The following is a 14,125-nucleotide window of genomic DNA, read 5'->3' as shown; positions in this document are numbered from 1 at the left end:
TCTCTGCCGGTGCGTGACGACAGCAGCGGTGTACGGAGAAGTGTCAGATCTGTGCACGGCGCGGGCGGAAACTGCCTTCATATCTCTTTTTCCGTCTCTCTCCTCCACACGTTTGTCCCTGGGTCTCTCGTAGTAGCGGAAGGCTTCTGTATGAGTATGCACGCAAAGGTGGTGGCGCCCCTGACCGCCGGTCGTATTCAGGCGGCGCACAAATTCCCGCAGTTGCGCCTGCAGCCCTCGCAGCACCGGCTGATCACGCGGCGTCGGCGGTGCGATCTCCCACTTCGGTTCTTTCACCCCAGCAGTGTCGAGTTTGCCAAGCGTGAGCTGGAGGCTGGCCGCATCGTCGAGGTCCGCCGAGATGATCACTCGTTGGTGGCACTGGGCTTCTACGAGCCTCATCTGAAGCGCGTGGACGTGTTTGACATGACACCAAGCTCGGCCGCAATGCTACCAACAATCAGCGAGGATTTTTTCATGGCCCGTGTCCACGAGGCGTGGGAGCGGCGGCGCCGCATCCTCCCTCAAACACAGAGCAACACCTATCGTATCGTTAATGGATACGCGGACAGCCTGCCCTCCCTCTTCGTCGACGTTTTCTCCGAGTGCTTTGTACGCATCGTGGCAACATCGGTTGGAGCGGAGCGGCTCGTGCCGCCCTTGTTGGACTTTCTTTCTCGCCGCGGCGCAGAGGATGTACTCTTGGATACCCCGACCCTCGGCGACGCAGCTCGAGTCTCACTCATCACGCCAACTATTCCGCTTCCCTCGATGTACGTTGAGGGCGGTGTGAGTCACCTCTGGCTAAGGCCCGACATGCGGATGCCGTCAACAGAAAACTTATTCCTCATTAATCCGGCCCATCGCCGTATCCGCCGCATGCTACGCGATTTGGGAAAGGGCAAGCGCGTGCTCACGATATACGACCGCAGCGGCTCGGCCTCGATGAATGCGGTCATGACGGCGAAGCACGTAACCGTCGTTCACCGCGAGGAGGCGTCTCTGGAGTGGGCGCGGGAGAACCTCATCTGTAACCACTCCGCCTCTGTGTTCAGGGCGTGTGAGACAGTCTGCTGCGACCCAGCCGAGCTGCGGGTACGGCACCAGCAGGACGTCGTGTACATTGAATGCCATCCTAAGTTCCTCAGTACTAGTCAGCAGTGGGCGGAGTTCGTGCGCTCGCTCGCCATCAACAAAGTTGTCGGCGTCGGAACGATGCTTATCGTGGCCCAAGAGGAGGCGCCACTAGGTGTACGCGACCTCTTGCACCGCCGCAAAGCTCTCTATGGCGGGGACGAGAGCAGAGCCGATCGCGATCGCCCAATGACGCGCCGTCCCCTCGCAGATGTACTGCGCAACGCGCTGGAGCTATGCCATTTGCAGCTCAAGTTTCTTCGCGCCTTCTCTGTCGCATGCGACCATCCCTTGCTACCAGAGGCGGAGAGCGCATCCTTTTCTCAGTTATACCTTCTGGAGGGCCCTGCGCTGGATCAAGTTTTTCGTGTGTCGCCTTCCAGCAACGATGGAAAGAGCATCGGTGAGGCACTGTAGCACCGTGCACTACCCTTATCCCGCCCTTGTCCCCTCATGCGCTCTGCAAAGGCGGATACGAGGTGGCGCGGGCCCGGGTAGTGGCGGTGGTGCAGGAAGCGGCGGGTGCGGCGAGGGTTCCGTGTTTGTTGTTGGCCGCTCTGTTTGTCGTCTATCGTTGACTTTGGTGTGCATGCATGTCTGTGGTGCCCTTCCGCCATTGCGTATAAGCCCTATGAGGACGGCCACGGACAGCAGGAAACATATCGAAAAGGCAAGAAGAGCATTCAATGGAGTACAAGAAAGATCTCCCCCTTACCGCCTACGCCTCCTTCTGACACATTGGTCCCCTCGAGGCTGCGAGGCGGAATGTGCTCTCGCCGCCATGCATGCGTTCTTCTGACCTTCACCTTCCCCTCTTTTTTTCTTTCTCTCTCTCCCGCTCTCTCTCTCTCTTACTCGTGATCGCTTCGTGAGCGGCTGGGCGTTTCAGGCGGTGGACCTCTTTCATTTCGCTTGACTTTCGCTGGCCCGCGCTGTCACTGGGCTCTTCTTTCGGTCCCCTCAGCCTTCACAGATAACAAAGTGTGTGGCACGCCCACCCCGCATGCGCACACTCCTCCCTTTCAGCCTCCCACTCTCCCACCCCATTCCTCTACGATGGACTGGAGGACGGAAGCATGCCGGGTTATCAAAGACTTCGATGACGCGCTCGGGCGGCCCCCTTTTCCTATCGATGCCCCAGATGACCTCGTCGGCAAGGCGAAAGCGGTGCAGGAGACACTCATGAGCGTCGTGGCGGCTGGCAAGCTCAAGTCCCTGGACGGCGTCAGTGAGGTGACGACGACGCTGCCTGTTCTCTGTGCCTCTCTCAGGGAAGGCACACCGAACCACACACCCTGTCTTCGGCTTTATCGTCCTTTGCTGCTGGCGGCCGCACACGCTAGCTCTCTCTCCCTGTATCCCATCTCATACCTGCTGCGGGACGCAGAAGAGGTCCTTGGTGTTCAAAAGAGCTCTTCGCCGGCAGACTCACGTATGCCGCACACAGCCGCTGGCGCGTCGACCGTGGAGTCAAGCGAGCACGACCGCAATGATGCGGAGGTGGAAAATGAGGTGACTCTCTTTACCGTCTTGTTGCTCACACGCACCTTGACACCGGCGCACATGCGCCGATTTCTTCGGATGCCGGCGTTTGACTCTTCCGCCACGGGGTGCAGCAGCAAGCGCGCGAGCGGGAAAGGCGGCTTGAAGAGCATAAGAGACGTCATGCACGTTGATGATAGCGGCGAATCTCGTTGCCGCGGCACGGCTGTTCCGCGTGCCCTCATGCACTCGATGCTGGAGGCGCCGCTCTCCGAGGAGTGCCGCGCCGTCTTTGAGTCTTTTGTGGACAACACACCCAAATTTCTAGCCTGCGTCGCAGGAGACGGTGACTTCGCGCGGCGTATCTTGGATGTGTACGCGGCCCGTATCATTCCAAAGCTGAAGCCGTCTTCCTTGCTCTCTTGCCTTGACGCACCGCTGCTGGATTACTATGTGGACATCGTCGCAGCTTCGCAGCGGACTGGTCACAGTACCTTGCTCTCAAGTCCGGAGATCCGTGAAGTAGCGCTGCGAGCGTGGGACGCTGCGCGCCTTTGCCGGCTTAGCAGCGCAGCAGTCTCACGGCCGATCGGTGCCGAGGACGCCATGGCGAGTTTGGTTGTGTACGTTTTTCTGTACCGCATCTACTGTGACCTCAGCGAGGGTGAAGCGCCGACTGTTGCAGAGTCGTCGTCTGGTGCTACTGCAAACGTCGAAGCAAGCGTGTCAGTCATCGAAGCACAGTTGATTGCCGCTGTCTGCAAAGCGAGTAAGACCGTCTTACTTGCGGATAGGACGTCTTCCTCATGCGCGTCCTTATCCTCGGCCTATCTGCAGTCCAAGACAGGCGTTCTCTTAGTGGAAGGCAGCGTGGTGCCGCCGGCGCTGGAGCCTCTGGAGGCCTTTGGGCATCTTCTTTTGTCTCGACGGGCAGCCGTGGCGCTATGGCGGAAGGAACTTTGGCACCTGCTGGAGAAGGAATCCGAGTGCGCGAAGGTAGCGAGAACGGCAGCCTCGGCGTCCGCTGCCTTGCTGGAGACAAGCGTGGTCAGCGTTGTTGAAGGTGCTCTGAGGAGCTCGCCGCGGCCAGACCCAGGCACCCGCTCAACGTCGAGGCCGCATGACGAATCAGCGAGCGGTCGCGCTGCCAAGTCCAAGAGAAAGCATAAAAGCGCGAGTAGTCACATCGGCAAAGGCTCACAGGCTCATGCTACATCAGGTTTACCGGATAGCAGGCAGCAGCAAGGTGATGGGGACACGCCAGAGGCGCCTCCAGCACCCGTTCCGTTCTCGGAGCTGCTCTCTGGCTGCTGCATCTGCCTGCTATTGGCGGAGCTGCTGCGCAGTGGCGCAGAGGCGCCAGACGCTGAGGGTGTGAACTCTGAGCACACCGCTGACTACCAGTACGGCCGCGTGCTGGATTGTGCCGTTCGCGCGTACGCATATCTCCTGCAGTACCAGTCGCAGCGCCTCAAAGCCGCTTTGTGGTATAACTTCAGGACCTTCCTGACTTGCCAGGTGTGGGAATGGGCCAAGCTAGTGTCGTCTAGCGACAACGAAGACTGTCCTACGAAATACTTGCCATTTATGCAGAGGCTCTTGAGTGCGCCGTCGTCATTGACTGTCTGGACCGCTCTCACGACGGACACAGCGAGCATGTGGTGGCTGTCGCCTCTTCTACTCCCCGCCTATTTGTCGGCATCATGCATTCCAAGTGCGGCTGCAGAGATGCTGTCACAAGTGCTGTGGAGACGTCCTTGTCACGCGCTGTGGATGGCTGTCTTGCGTGCCGCTGCGCACGGAGAGAGCGTGGTAGGGGGAGCTGCAGCATCCAGGCATATGGCCAAGGCTTCCTCGCCATTGCAGGAGCACTTACACCCCGTCTCTGCTACCTTTCTGCTTGGCGTGCTGTGCAGTCAGTGGAGCGACGCCGTTTTTGCTGACGTGGCGGAGTGCGTGGCCGCTGGCGCGGCCGGCGGTGGTGATGGCGGCGTGCTGATGGCTAGTCTGATCCGCATGCGTACGTCTGAGGCATGTGCCAATGAGGGAACAGTACCGCTAGCATGTGATGTTGCCCTCGAATGTGTATCTGCCTCTCTTTCCCAGCAAGGTCTGCAGCGCTTACTAGACAAGGTGGAGGCACTGCAGGCGGAGCATATCGCCACGTCGAACTTGGAAAGGCAGGAGGCGCGTGAGGAGGGTCTCAAGCGCGTTCAGGAGCAGCTGCAGGAGAGTCGCGCACTCTCTGAGGCTCATCGAGCCTTTTGGGAGACAGCGCAGGCACAGCGCGCCGAGAGGATGGCAGAGCAGCAGCATGTGCAGGTGGAGCTCCAGCGGCGACGTGCTGCCCGTGACACTCGCCTCCGTGACGAGGCAGCGGCGCTGGAGCGAAAGCGGCAGATTGCCCTCGAGACACTGCGACGGAAAGCAGTGCAGACCCGGGCAGAGGCTGACGCAGCTCGTCAGCGGCGCTTCAGCTCCTATCAGCGCCGCCTGCAGAGCGAATACCGCGTGTCGACTTTCTTGGAGCACCTCCAGCTTTCCTCGGCGCGCGTGATAGAAGCGCGAGAAGCGCTGCGCACTATCATAGACAACATTACTCCAGATGACCTGCTGGAGTATATAGTCTCTGGAACAGCGAAGGTGCCGGCGGATATGCTCGGTGAAGAGGACGATGCTGATGCCGTAGACGGGGTCAGAGCGATTGGCGCAGCGTTGGGCAAGGGATCCGCTGCCGGCGCGGGGTTTCAGGCAGCGCGTCAGGCGCCAGGGCTTGCGTCACCAGATCACCAAGCCACTGGCCAGCGGCGCGACTTTTGGGAAGATGTAATGGGCGACACGCGCACCCATGGAAGAACCTTTCCCCAAGGCGGTGACGAAAGCATTGATCGTCGAATGCTTGACATCGCACCAGAGTCGGCGGGCTCAACAGGCGCTGCCGCGAGCCACCAGCGCTCTTTCCACGCTCGCATCGCGCCGCTGATGGACCTCTTCTGCTACGAGGATGGGGACGAATTCGGCCGTGTACCTGATGTGCTCCCAGTCCTTCGCCTTCGCATGGCATCCCGTGTTTGGCCATCGCCACAGGTGCAGTCACTCGGCTTCGCTGACGTACACGAGGCCTTTGAGCGCATGAGAGACCGCGGCCTTGTCCGCATACGCGGCGACGTGGCGCAGCTCACCCTTCTTGGCTTCCGCTACCACTACCCGTTTCACAACCCGGAGGGGATGCTCGAGGTGCACCTGCGCGAGGCCCGAGATCGCGTGCGGGCTTTGGTGAAGGCACAGAGAGAGTGGCTACGCGGCAGGAATGCTAGTAATGAAGCCAGCGAGGGCGACAGCGACATCGTCGAGGAGGAGGACGAGGAGGCGAGTGCGCCCCGCAGTCCAGATCGGCTCCTGCCAGAGTTGGAGTTTGGCATTTAGGGCGTCTTCAGCAGCTCAACTGCCGCTCTATGTCGGCGGTTGTGGTGCACTGCGGCTTTTTCCCCTGTGCAGCTACCACCACTGCTTATGTCGGTGTGAGGAGAAGGTGTCGACGTCGTCGAACGCGGAAGCCGTAAGGGCAACGGATGGGCTGGTGGGGGAGGGGGCTTTCGCTTATTACGGTGGCGTTGTGGAGGAGTAGCGCACAACTGCCACGTTCCCCCTCCGGTGTCACCGTCGCGGTATGCGCTGGGCAAGTCGGACTGCCTCCCACCTGTGGAAGGGCATCGCTTCTCTCTGGATACGGCGCCCCTCCCCCTTATATATATACATATATATGTGTTTGTTTCGTGAGCGTTGTTGATACGCCATAACGACTGCTTCGCCTCGCCGCTGCTGCTCCCTTTTACCTTTCCCTTTTCGCCGGGACATACCTCTTTGGCTCTCAGGCTCCTGTGCTCGCACTTTGCGTTGCATGTCACTGCCACATCAGGAGCCCCCGTACAGAGTGCCACGACGACAGCGCGGAACATTTTGCTGGGAGCCGCTGCTTTCGCTATTGCACACGGACAGACATAGACGCACACACACACAGACAAAGACGCACCATAGAGACGCTTCTGAAGCGGCACACAGACGTGCGCACGCATTCGTCTACACCCTTCAGCACACATACATTACACCCCTTTTTTGAGGCGGCTGATCCTGTCTCACGGCGGCGCCTCACCAATTCTTAAAGCCCCCAGGAGTGGGGTCTCCCCGAATGTCATCCTTGCCTCAGTCGCCAACGGCAGCTCCACGGCAGGCACTGCTGTGTGACAGCGGAAGGCGCCGGCAGAGTACCTTGTTGCCGCCCCTGCCCCCCCCAGAGGTTGAAGAGCCCTGGTCGAGCGACACAGAGGACCCAATACCGTTTCTCGCTACCATGTCTATGAAGCAGGTCGGCTTCTTGAATGCGCGGAAACGCACCGAGCGTGACTTTTCCAGTGTTTCCTCAGCGTGCGACAGCTACCCGGTGAAGGGGCGTGTAAGCGGCGCTTCGCGGGAGATGCGATCATCACCTGCTCTAGAAAGGAGCTTCACTGGCTCACCGACATCCACATCGGCAGCGGGTGCGCCTCTTGTGGAAACTGCGGAGCCGGACAGCGACGTGAGCTACCTTGAGGTAATGCTCACGGAGATCATGGACGCCGCTGCTAGGCTTGCGAGCAAATACCCGGCGCCGTCATGTGCTTCAACGCAGGAAGGCGGAGAAACCCTCCCAGCATGCGGGTACCTGCTGCGCACCTACTTCAACTTCGACTCGGGTGCGTTCAAGCCCCATCAGCAAGAAGTTTGTCTGTCGATTCTCGCTGGTGTCAAAACGCTCGCCGTGTGCCCCACTGGGTGGGGAAAATCGCTTTGCTACCAGTTTCCCATGCTCGTGCACCGCCTTCTCTTCGAATGCCGTTACGCACGATGGTGCCGTCAGGTGGGAGCCGCGAATTCAGTACTGCAGCAGTCGACGGATACGGCGGTTGAAGATGGGTGCATGAGGAACTTGCGACCTGCCGGGTTGCTCTCCAGCACTGCTTTGCCGGCCCACTTGTGCAGCCGCTTCTGCATTGTCGTTTCCCCTCTCCTCGCACTCATGGAGGACCAGGCAGAGAAGGTCAACGCTATCGCCCACTTGAGTGCCTTTGTGCTGTCATCGAAGGTGGGTGCTGACCGGGAGGCGCGGGTGCTTTCCGAACTTCAGTCCCCTCTCTGCCCGCTTGACATTCTGTTTGTGTCACCGGAGAAGTTCATTGCCAGTGTGCCGCTGCGGCGTCTGCTGCAGGCGCAGGCGCACCGACTCGCGCTGGTGTGCGTGGACGAGGTGCATTGCGTGTCCGGCTGGGCGTATGATTTTCGACCCACCTTCATGTACGTCAGCCGCGTCCTGCAGAGCCCTCTCCTCGCCGACGCCACAGCACAGGCAGGTGAGGAGGCACAGACCAGGTGCGCAAGGGAGGCGCTGTCGGCGGTGCCGTATCTGTGCCTTACCGCGACGGCGACCAAAGCAGTCATGCAGGACATCCAAGCAAGCTTCCACATAGCGCGAACGGTGACGTGCGGCGATCAGTGGCGTGGAAACCTTCAGCTGCAGGTGACGAATTTGGTCGAGCGTCATGCGTCGTTTTATCACCTTCCACCAGCGTCTGGCGACGATGCGGAGGCCCGTGAGCCGTCTGCGCGAGTGACACAGGACGCGCTGCTGGAGGCGGTGCAGCAGCTGCCGAAGCCAATGCTTGTGTACGTGCAGAGCCGCGCCGATGCTGACGCATTGTCAGGACTCCTCTCGTCCAAATATGGGCATTCGCGCACGTCGTCGCCATCCGAGGGGTCCGCACACGGTCGTGCTGTCTTCCACGCGGCCACGTACCCACGCTCACACGGTGGGCTCTGCTCTGCCGATGACTCTGAGAGCGACGGCAAGGAGGAGCACTCTATCGACATGTACACGGAAGGACCTCGTGACGCAGAGGCCGCGATGGTGGTCCGATGCTATCACGCTGCGCTGACCCAAGCCGTACGAAAATCCACCCAGCGGCAGTTCCTACAAGGCAAGATCGACGTTTTGGTGGCAACGATCGCGTTTGGCATGGGTGTTGACAAGGCGGACATCCGCAGCGTCATTCACGCCTCAGCGCCGAGTTCCCTAGAGGGCTACGTGCAGGAGATCGGCCGTGCAGGGCGCGATGGTTTACCGAGCTTCTGCCGTCTCCTGTACAACCCGTTCGACTTCTACGCCCTCCGGTGCCGGCTGTGGAGCACGCTGCTCTCGCCGTCCGAGATGCAGTCGATTGTGCGGGCGATCTTGTCGGGTACCACCACCCGCTTCGGGCAGCGACTGATGCTCGTTTCCGTATCTGCTCTGTCAGCGGATTTGGGGTTAAGCGAGGAGGTCATCGAGACGGTCCTTTTCCTGATGATTACCGCGACTCGCTTCACCACCCTACCAGGTGATGAGTCACCCTCACACACGCACAGTCGCCGTTTACCAGCTCCGTTCAAGAGCGTTTTAGGCTGCTACCCCCTTGGCTACAAGGTTCTAAAAGCCCAAGGTGAGGAGGAAGGGAATCTCAATCCGGAGCTGGCGGGCGCCGCCACAAATTGTACCGTCCGCGGCAGCGCGGCGCCGGTGAAGCGGCGACGCAGTGGCACCGCCATGGCCACTGGTGGGTCTTCCTGTGCCGCCGGCGTGGGCCTCCTCCTTCGGCAGCTCGGCGCCACGGATGCAGTTTTGGAACTATGCCAGGTAACACCGAACATGTCGAACCAGATCGAAATGGCGAATCAGCTGTCGATGCCGCTTGCTGAGTTTCGGCAGCGTATGCAGGATCTCATCGAAAGCGGTACCATAACAGTAGCCAAGCATGGGGTGCCCTCTGCTCTGCTTCTTGAGTTGGCCGACTCCTTCGCCGAGGCGGCCAGTCCAGCCGCTCAGCAAGCGCTCGTCTCGCATATGTTAGCTCTCCATCGCGGCCGTCTTGATGCACAGGTGGCCGGGCTGCGGCGGATGTTCGCCTTGCTTCAAAATCCAACGCACACGGCCATTGCCGCTGAGTTGAGCCGTGGGCCGGGGGAAAGCTGCTCAACGGTCGACAAAGGTCATCTTTCATGGAAGCCACCCGGTCGGGAAATGGGCAAGATGAAAGCGGTATCTGTGATCAACGCCTTTGTGGAAGAGAATCGACTTCGCATCCACTCTAGCTACGAGGCGCTGCGTGCGTTGATGGGAATTCGCCCGAGAAGTCTCATCCAGCATGGCAAGTACGCGGGACAGCTTCCCCTGGCGCAGAGCTGGTACGTGAGCTCTCCATACTTTGGGGCGCTGCGCAACTTCGAGGTGTCTTGGGTGCTACAGGTGCTTGCCCCTCACCAGCTCGACTGCACATCTGCCGGATGCGTGAGGCAGCCGTAACGCCCAGTGGTGTGGATAGAGAGCGGAATGGGCAATCAAGAAACTCGCGAAATCGATTTGGAAGCGGCTAAGTGGTGATGACATGGTAGGGCCACGTACCTTGTCCCTTAAACGGCACATCATCTGCCACCATGGAGTGCGCGTGGAAAGCACGCGGGTGCCCGATGTTGTTCGTTGGTGCGTGTGCATGAGATCCCTTTGCTCGCCCGGCACTTCCCACTGGCTCCCTCCCCCTCCCTCAGAGTCGCACTGCACCAACCGCCTTTCAAGGCGAAAAGGGCAGCATCTTTCTCTCTCCTGCTTGCTCATCACAATTTTTGGTGTGCCTCCGCTGGTCTCTTGCCCACTTCCTTTTTTGGGAGGAGGCTCTCTTATTGCGCTCTCGCTCGGTTCCTCTTTCCTTCGGCAAGCTCCTCTTCTCCCTCCTCCCCACAGGTCGAGCTACAGTGCCATGTGAGAAGAGCGGGCCTGATATCATGAGCGGCAGCGCGACGTCGGTCCGTGGCAGCCCTTGACGGAACGGGGCAGGTCTTGGGCGACAGAAGAGCAGCATAGAAAAATAACTCCTATTGGCTGCACATACCAGACGAGCCTCACCCCATCTTCTCGGGCCGCGCTGCTTCGTGCCGCCGGAGCTTTTGAAGGCCTCTCGCCTTTTTTTCCCGTCCTCGCCATTTACGGTGGTCTTCGCGTTCATCTTCCTTTCCCGTTGCCCCTCTTACTGAGGAACTTTCGCGGGTGTGGCTCGCGCTCTTCTTCGGCGCCTCGTGTTCCCCCCCTGACGTTGGGTTTTGTCAGCTGAGCTTGGGTGCCATCTGGGGCGTCTGTGCGACTTCCCGTCTTTGTGTATGCGTAAATGTGTGTCCGCTCTGCCACCCTTACGGAGGCGCCCGCTTTCTCGTCCACTGCCTTCGCGTCGCACCCGACAGTGCTCTGCTTCCTGCTCCATTGGTGTCGGGCTGATTGAATGTGTGTGTGTCGGTGGCGTGGATGCGGCTGAGAGCGTTGCTCTCGATCTGTAACTGTGAGTGTGTCGCTGAAGAATTGGCGCACCTCGAAAGAAAAGATGAACCAGTGGCTCACGCGGGTAGGCGCCCGCGGCGTCCTGCCTTGGCGTGGGCATCAGGCCGTTGGCGTGGCGGGTTATAGCGCGGTGTAAAGCTGCGTCGTTGTGCACACAATAATGACCGTCTTTCCGCACCTCAAGGGCATTCTTTTCCTCAGAAGAGCTTACCCGCTCTATCCGGCACAGCTGCCGAGGGCAATCCCCGCGCAGCGAAGGACAAGGATGTGGACCTGCATGGGTGGAGCTCCTGCCTTTCTTTTAGTTCTTGCTCTCCTTCCCCACACTCGATCTCCTCCATATATCCGTCGCTGTGGTCGCTGTTCCTTTTTTGTTTGTTTTGACTCTCCTGTGAGGACCCCTTCCCCCCTTCTCTCTTCTCAAGACTCGCGCGAAGGGCAACGAAGGCACTTCTGTGGGTCGCACGAGCAAGCCACTGCACCACACACGCACATACGACCCACCCCAACGGGCATCGCCTTTTTTCCCTCTGATCTTTCATGGGAGTTTCTGTGATCTGAGCGTGCAGAAAAACGCAGAGGAACGCCCTAAGAACGGCAGCCCCACACAGCATACTAATCGAACCTGAAATTTTTCTCGGCCTTCGTCATCAGCGTGGCGCTTCTTTAATGCGGGTCGCTGCGTGCACTGGTGTCCGGAGGGGTATTTAACAGAAGGGCAAAGTAGTGTACGTTTAGGTGCACACTCCTTTGAGCCAAGCGAGAGCGAAAAGGGGGCTTTACCGGACGAGGTGATCGGTAAGAGCGACAGATTTTTCTACTCGTGGCGCATACATATATACATATACGTATATATCACCTCGTTTTCTTTTTCGGCTTCGACTCAGCGCTGCGCGACGCGGGTCCACACGCACCCTTCTCTCGGCATCCCTTACTCGCTGTCATTAGCGGAGCCCTCCGCCGCTTTCAGCGGTTGCCCTTGACAGCATGCTCCGTCATCACTGGCGTCTCTGCGCAGCAGCGGCTGCTGCTGCCACGAAGGCGGGTGAGCTGGCCAGCATGTCTCCCTCTAAACCTTCACCCTCCCTCCCGCAAGCAGTGGAGTCTGTAGCGCCGATGCCGGTGTTCTTGAAGCCGGCGAGCAGCCCGAGGCGCAAGGCCAGTTTCTATTTTCCCCGCATGCGTGAGACATCCACCCCTGACTACACTTTTCGGCCTAGCGTACTGGGCGCTGCTCTGCCACTTTTCAGCATCACGTCTTCTTCGTGCGAGTACTACGCCTTGCGGCTCCCGCTTCTGAAGGCTGGATTCCGCCGTGTTCCTGCGGAGGCTCGCGACGTGGCGAGTAACCTTCTCTGGGGACGATCTATGCCGTTTTGCGAAATGCTGCGCGACGGTCAGCCTGCCCCCTCTCTGCACTTCCCTCCTGCCGCTCCGGCTGACCAGGCGGCTTACTTAGAGAAGCTGCGCATGGTGCGCTCGCAGCAGCGGTACAACCACTTTCCACTGAGCCACGCGAACCTCGGCTGCAAGCGAGGGATGGCAGCAAATGTACGCCGCGCCTTCACGGATGCCATGAAGTTCGCCGCCACGCCAGCAGAGCGGGAGGCGGTGCAGGCACGCTACAACTATGTCCCACGCACCTGGTTCTACCCGCAAGAGCGGGAGAGTCTGGTGGCCGCTATGAAGGCTGCACCGAGCGACCGGCACTTCATCTGGAAGCCGTCTCGTGGTAGCTGCGGCCGGGGCATTTTGATTTCACAGGGCGGCACGAAACACGCTCCTTCATGGCAGCGCATCATGGAGGACATCGAGTGCAAGGCAGCCTCTAAGGAGACGCGGCGGCTCTTCAGCAGCTACGTGGTGCAAGAGTACATCGAGGATCCTCTTCTCATCGAGGGACGGAAGATGGACCTGCGTCTGTACGTCGCCGTCACCTCCTATAACCCGCTCACTGTCTACTGGCACGAAGAAGGGCTCGTGCGCTTTGCAGCGGAGCCGTACACCGACGCCGCGAGTGCACCATCCTCGCGTGTTGAGCTTCGCAAAACAAACCGGGGCGACAACGAGGCCTTTGAGAATAGGGCCAGTGAGCTGTTGCCGAAGCAATGCACAGCGCACATGCTCGACCGCTTCCGTCACCTCACGAACTACTCGGTCGGCAGGCGGTACATCGCTATGCAGCACCATGGCCGCGCCGAGGTAACCTTGTCGCCAGAGGCCACCTCCGCTGACGGAGATGCTGGCTTGACAGAAAGTGCCGCAGCTACACCTGAGCTCAAGTGGCCCCTTCAGCGACTGTGGAGCTGCATCGATGCTTGCAGTGAAGGTAGTGCAACACAAGCAGCGGGAGTGATACCGGCTCGTCGACCCTCGGATGCCGTACGCGAGGAAATCGCCCAGCTTATCAGTCGCACCTTGTTTGCAGTGCGGCCAATCATCAACGACGCTGTGCGGCGGGTGTCGATGCCGGGCGGCTACTTTGAACTTTATGGCTTCGATGTTATGCTCGACGCGAGCCTCCACCCGTATCTCATTGAAGTCAACACGCTTCCGTCTCTTGAGAGTAGCTCGACGCTGGACTACTCCACCAAAACAAACGTGGTGGCGGACCTGCTTAATTTGGCCATGCTGGAGCCGTTCGAGCGAACCATGACTCCAGGTAGTACGCTGTGGAATTCTTCGCATCTGCGTGAGAACATGAGCCGCTCGCTTGGAGCGACGGAGCGGGGGCTTTTCCATGCGGCTGAGGCGGCTGCGACTGGCTTGAATGCTTGTGGTCATGAAGAAGCTCGCGCGGAAGTAGAGCTGCGATTGAAGGACGAGCTCGCCTACGCCCGCGGATTCCACCGCATCTTCCCTGCGAAGCCGCTTTCAGACACCTCTTCTCAGAGAATCGAATTGCCCAGCTCGGACAGCTGCTCAGCAGCATCCGCTTTTCACCAGCCCCTTGACACCCTAGCGACGTGCTCCTCTTACCTGGCGGACCTGCACGCGTATGAGGCGCACGGCCTTTTAAGCGACGAAGATGTGTGGGCGTTGGCATCGTAATGTTCTTTTTTTTCTGCGCGACACCCTTTTTGGTGCGTATTCCGCAGCATTATCTGATGCATG

The 14,125-nt window shown here is 59.6% G+C and overlaps 4 protein-coding genes across 4 annotated transcripts; all 4 read left to right on the top strand.

Moving 5' to 3' along the window:
- Positions 1-150: 150 nt before the first annotated feature.
- LSCM1_03849 (uncharacterized protein) lies at positions 151-1,551 on the top strand (the record flags this gene model as incomplete). Its single annotated transcript, XM_067321382.1, has 1 exon — positions 151-1,551. One exon carries the CDS (start codon positions 151-153, stop codon positions 1,549-1,551), a length of 1,401 nt encoding a protein of 466 aa, XP_067176750.1.
- A 639-nt stretch (positions 1,552-2,190) lies between these two features.
- LSCM1_03848 (uncharacterized protein) lies at positions 2,191-6,042 on the top strand (the record flags this gene model as incomplete). Its single annotated transcript, XM_067321381.1, has 1 exon — positions 2,191-6,042. The coding sequence occupies one exon, from the start codon at positions 2,191-2,193 to the stop codon at positions 6,040-6,042; it is 3,852 nt and encodes a 1,283-aa protein (XP_067176749.1).
- A 763-nt stretch (positions 6,043-6,805) lies between these two features.
- On the top strand, positions 6,806-9,988 carry LSCM1_03847 (uncharacterized protein; the record flags this gene model as incomplete). The annotated part of the gene is made up of 1 exon (XM_067321380.1): positions 6,806-9,988. The coding sequence occupies one exon, from the start codon at positions 6,806-6,808 to the stop codon at positions 9,986-9,988; it is 3,183 nt and encodes a 1,060-aa protein (XP_067176748.1).
- Positions 9,989-11,998: 2,010 nt separating this feature from the next.
- LSCM1_03846 (uncharacterized protein) lies at positions 11,999-14,062 on the top strand (the record flags this gene model as incomplete). The annotated part of the gene is made up of 1 exon (XM_067321379.1): positions 11,999-14,062. One exon carries the CDS (start codon positions 11,999-12,001, stop codon positions 14,060-14,062), a length of 2,064 nt encoding a protein of 687 aa, XP_067176747.1.
- Positions 14,063-14,125: the final 63 nt, after the last annotated feature.

The sequence above is a fragment of the Leishmania martiniquensis genome, chromosome 30, assembly GCF_017916325.1.
Source record: "Leishmania martiniquensis isolate LSCM1 chromosome 30, whole genome shotgun sequence".
Classification (NCBI taxonomy): Eukaryota; Euglenozoa; class Kinetoplastea; order Trypanosomatida; family Trypanosomatidae; genus Leishmania; species Leishmania martiniquensis.
Note: the sequence above shows the minus strand (reverse complement) of the source record. Positions and strands in the feature narration are given on the sequence as shown.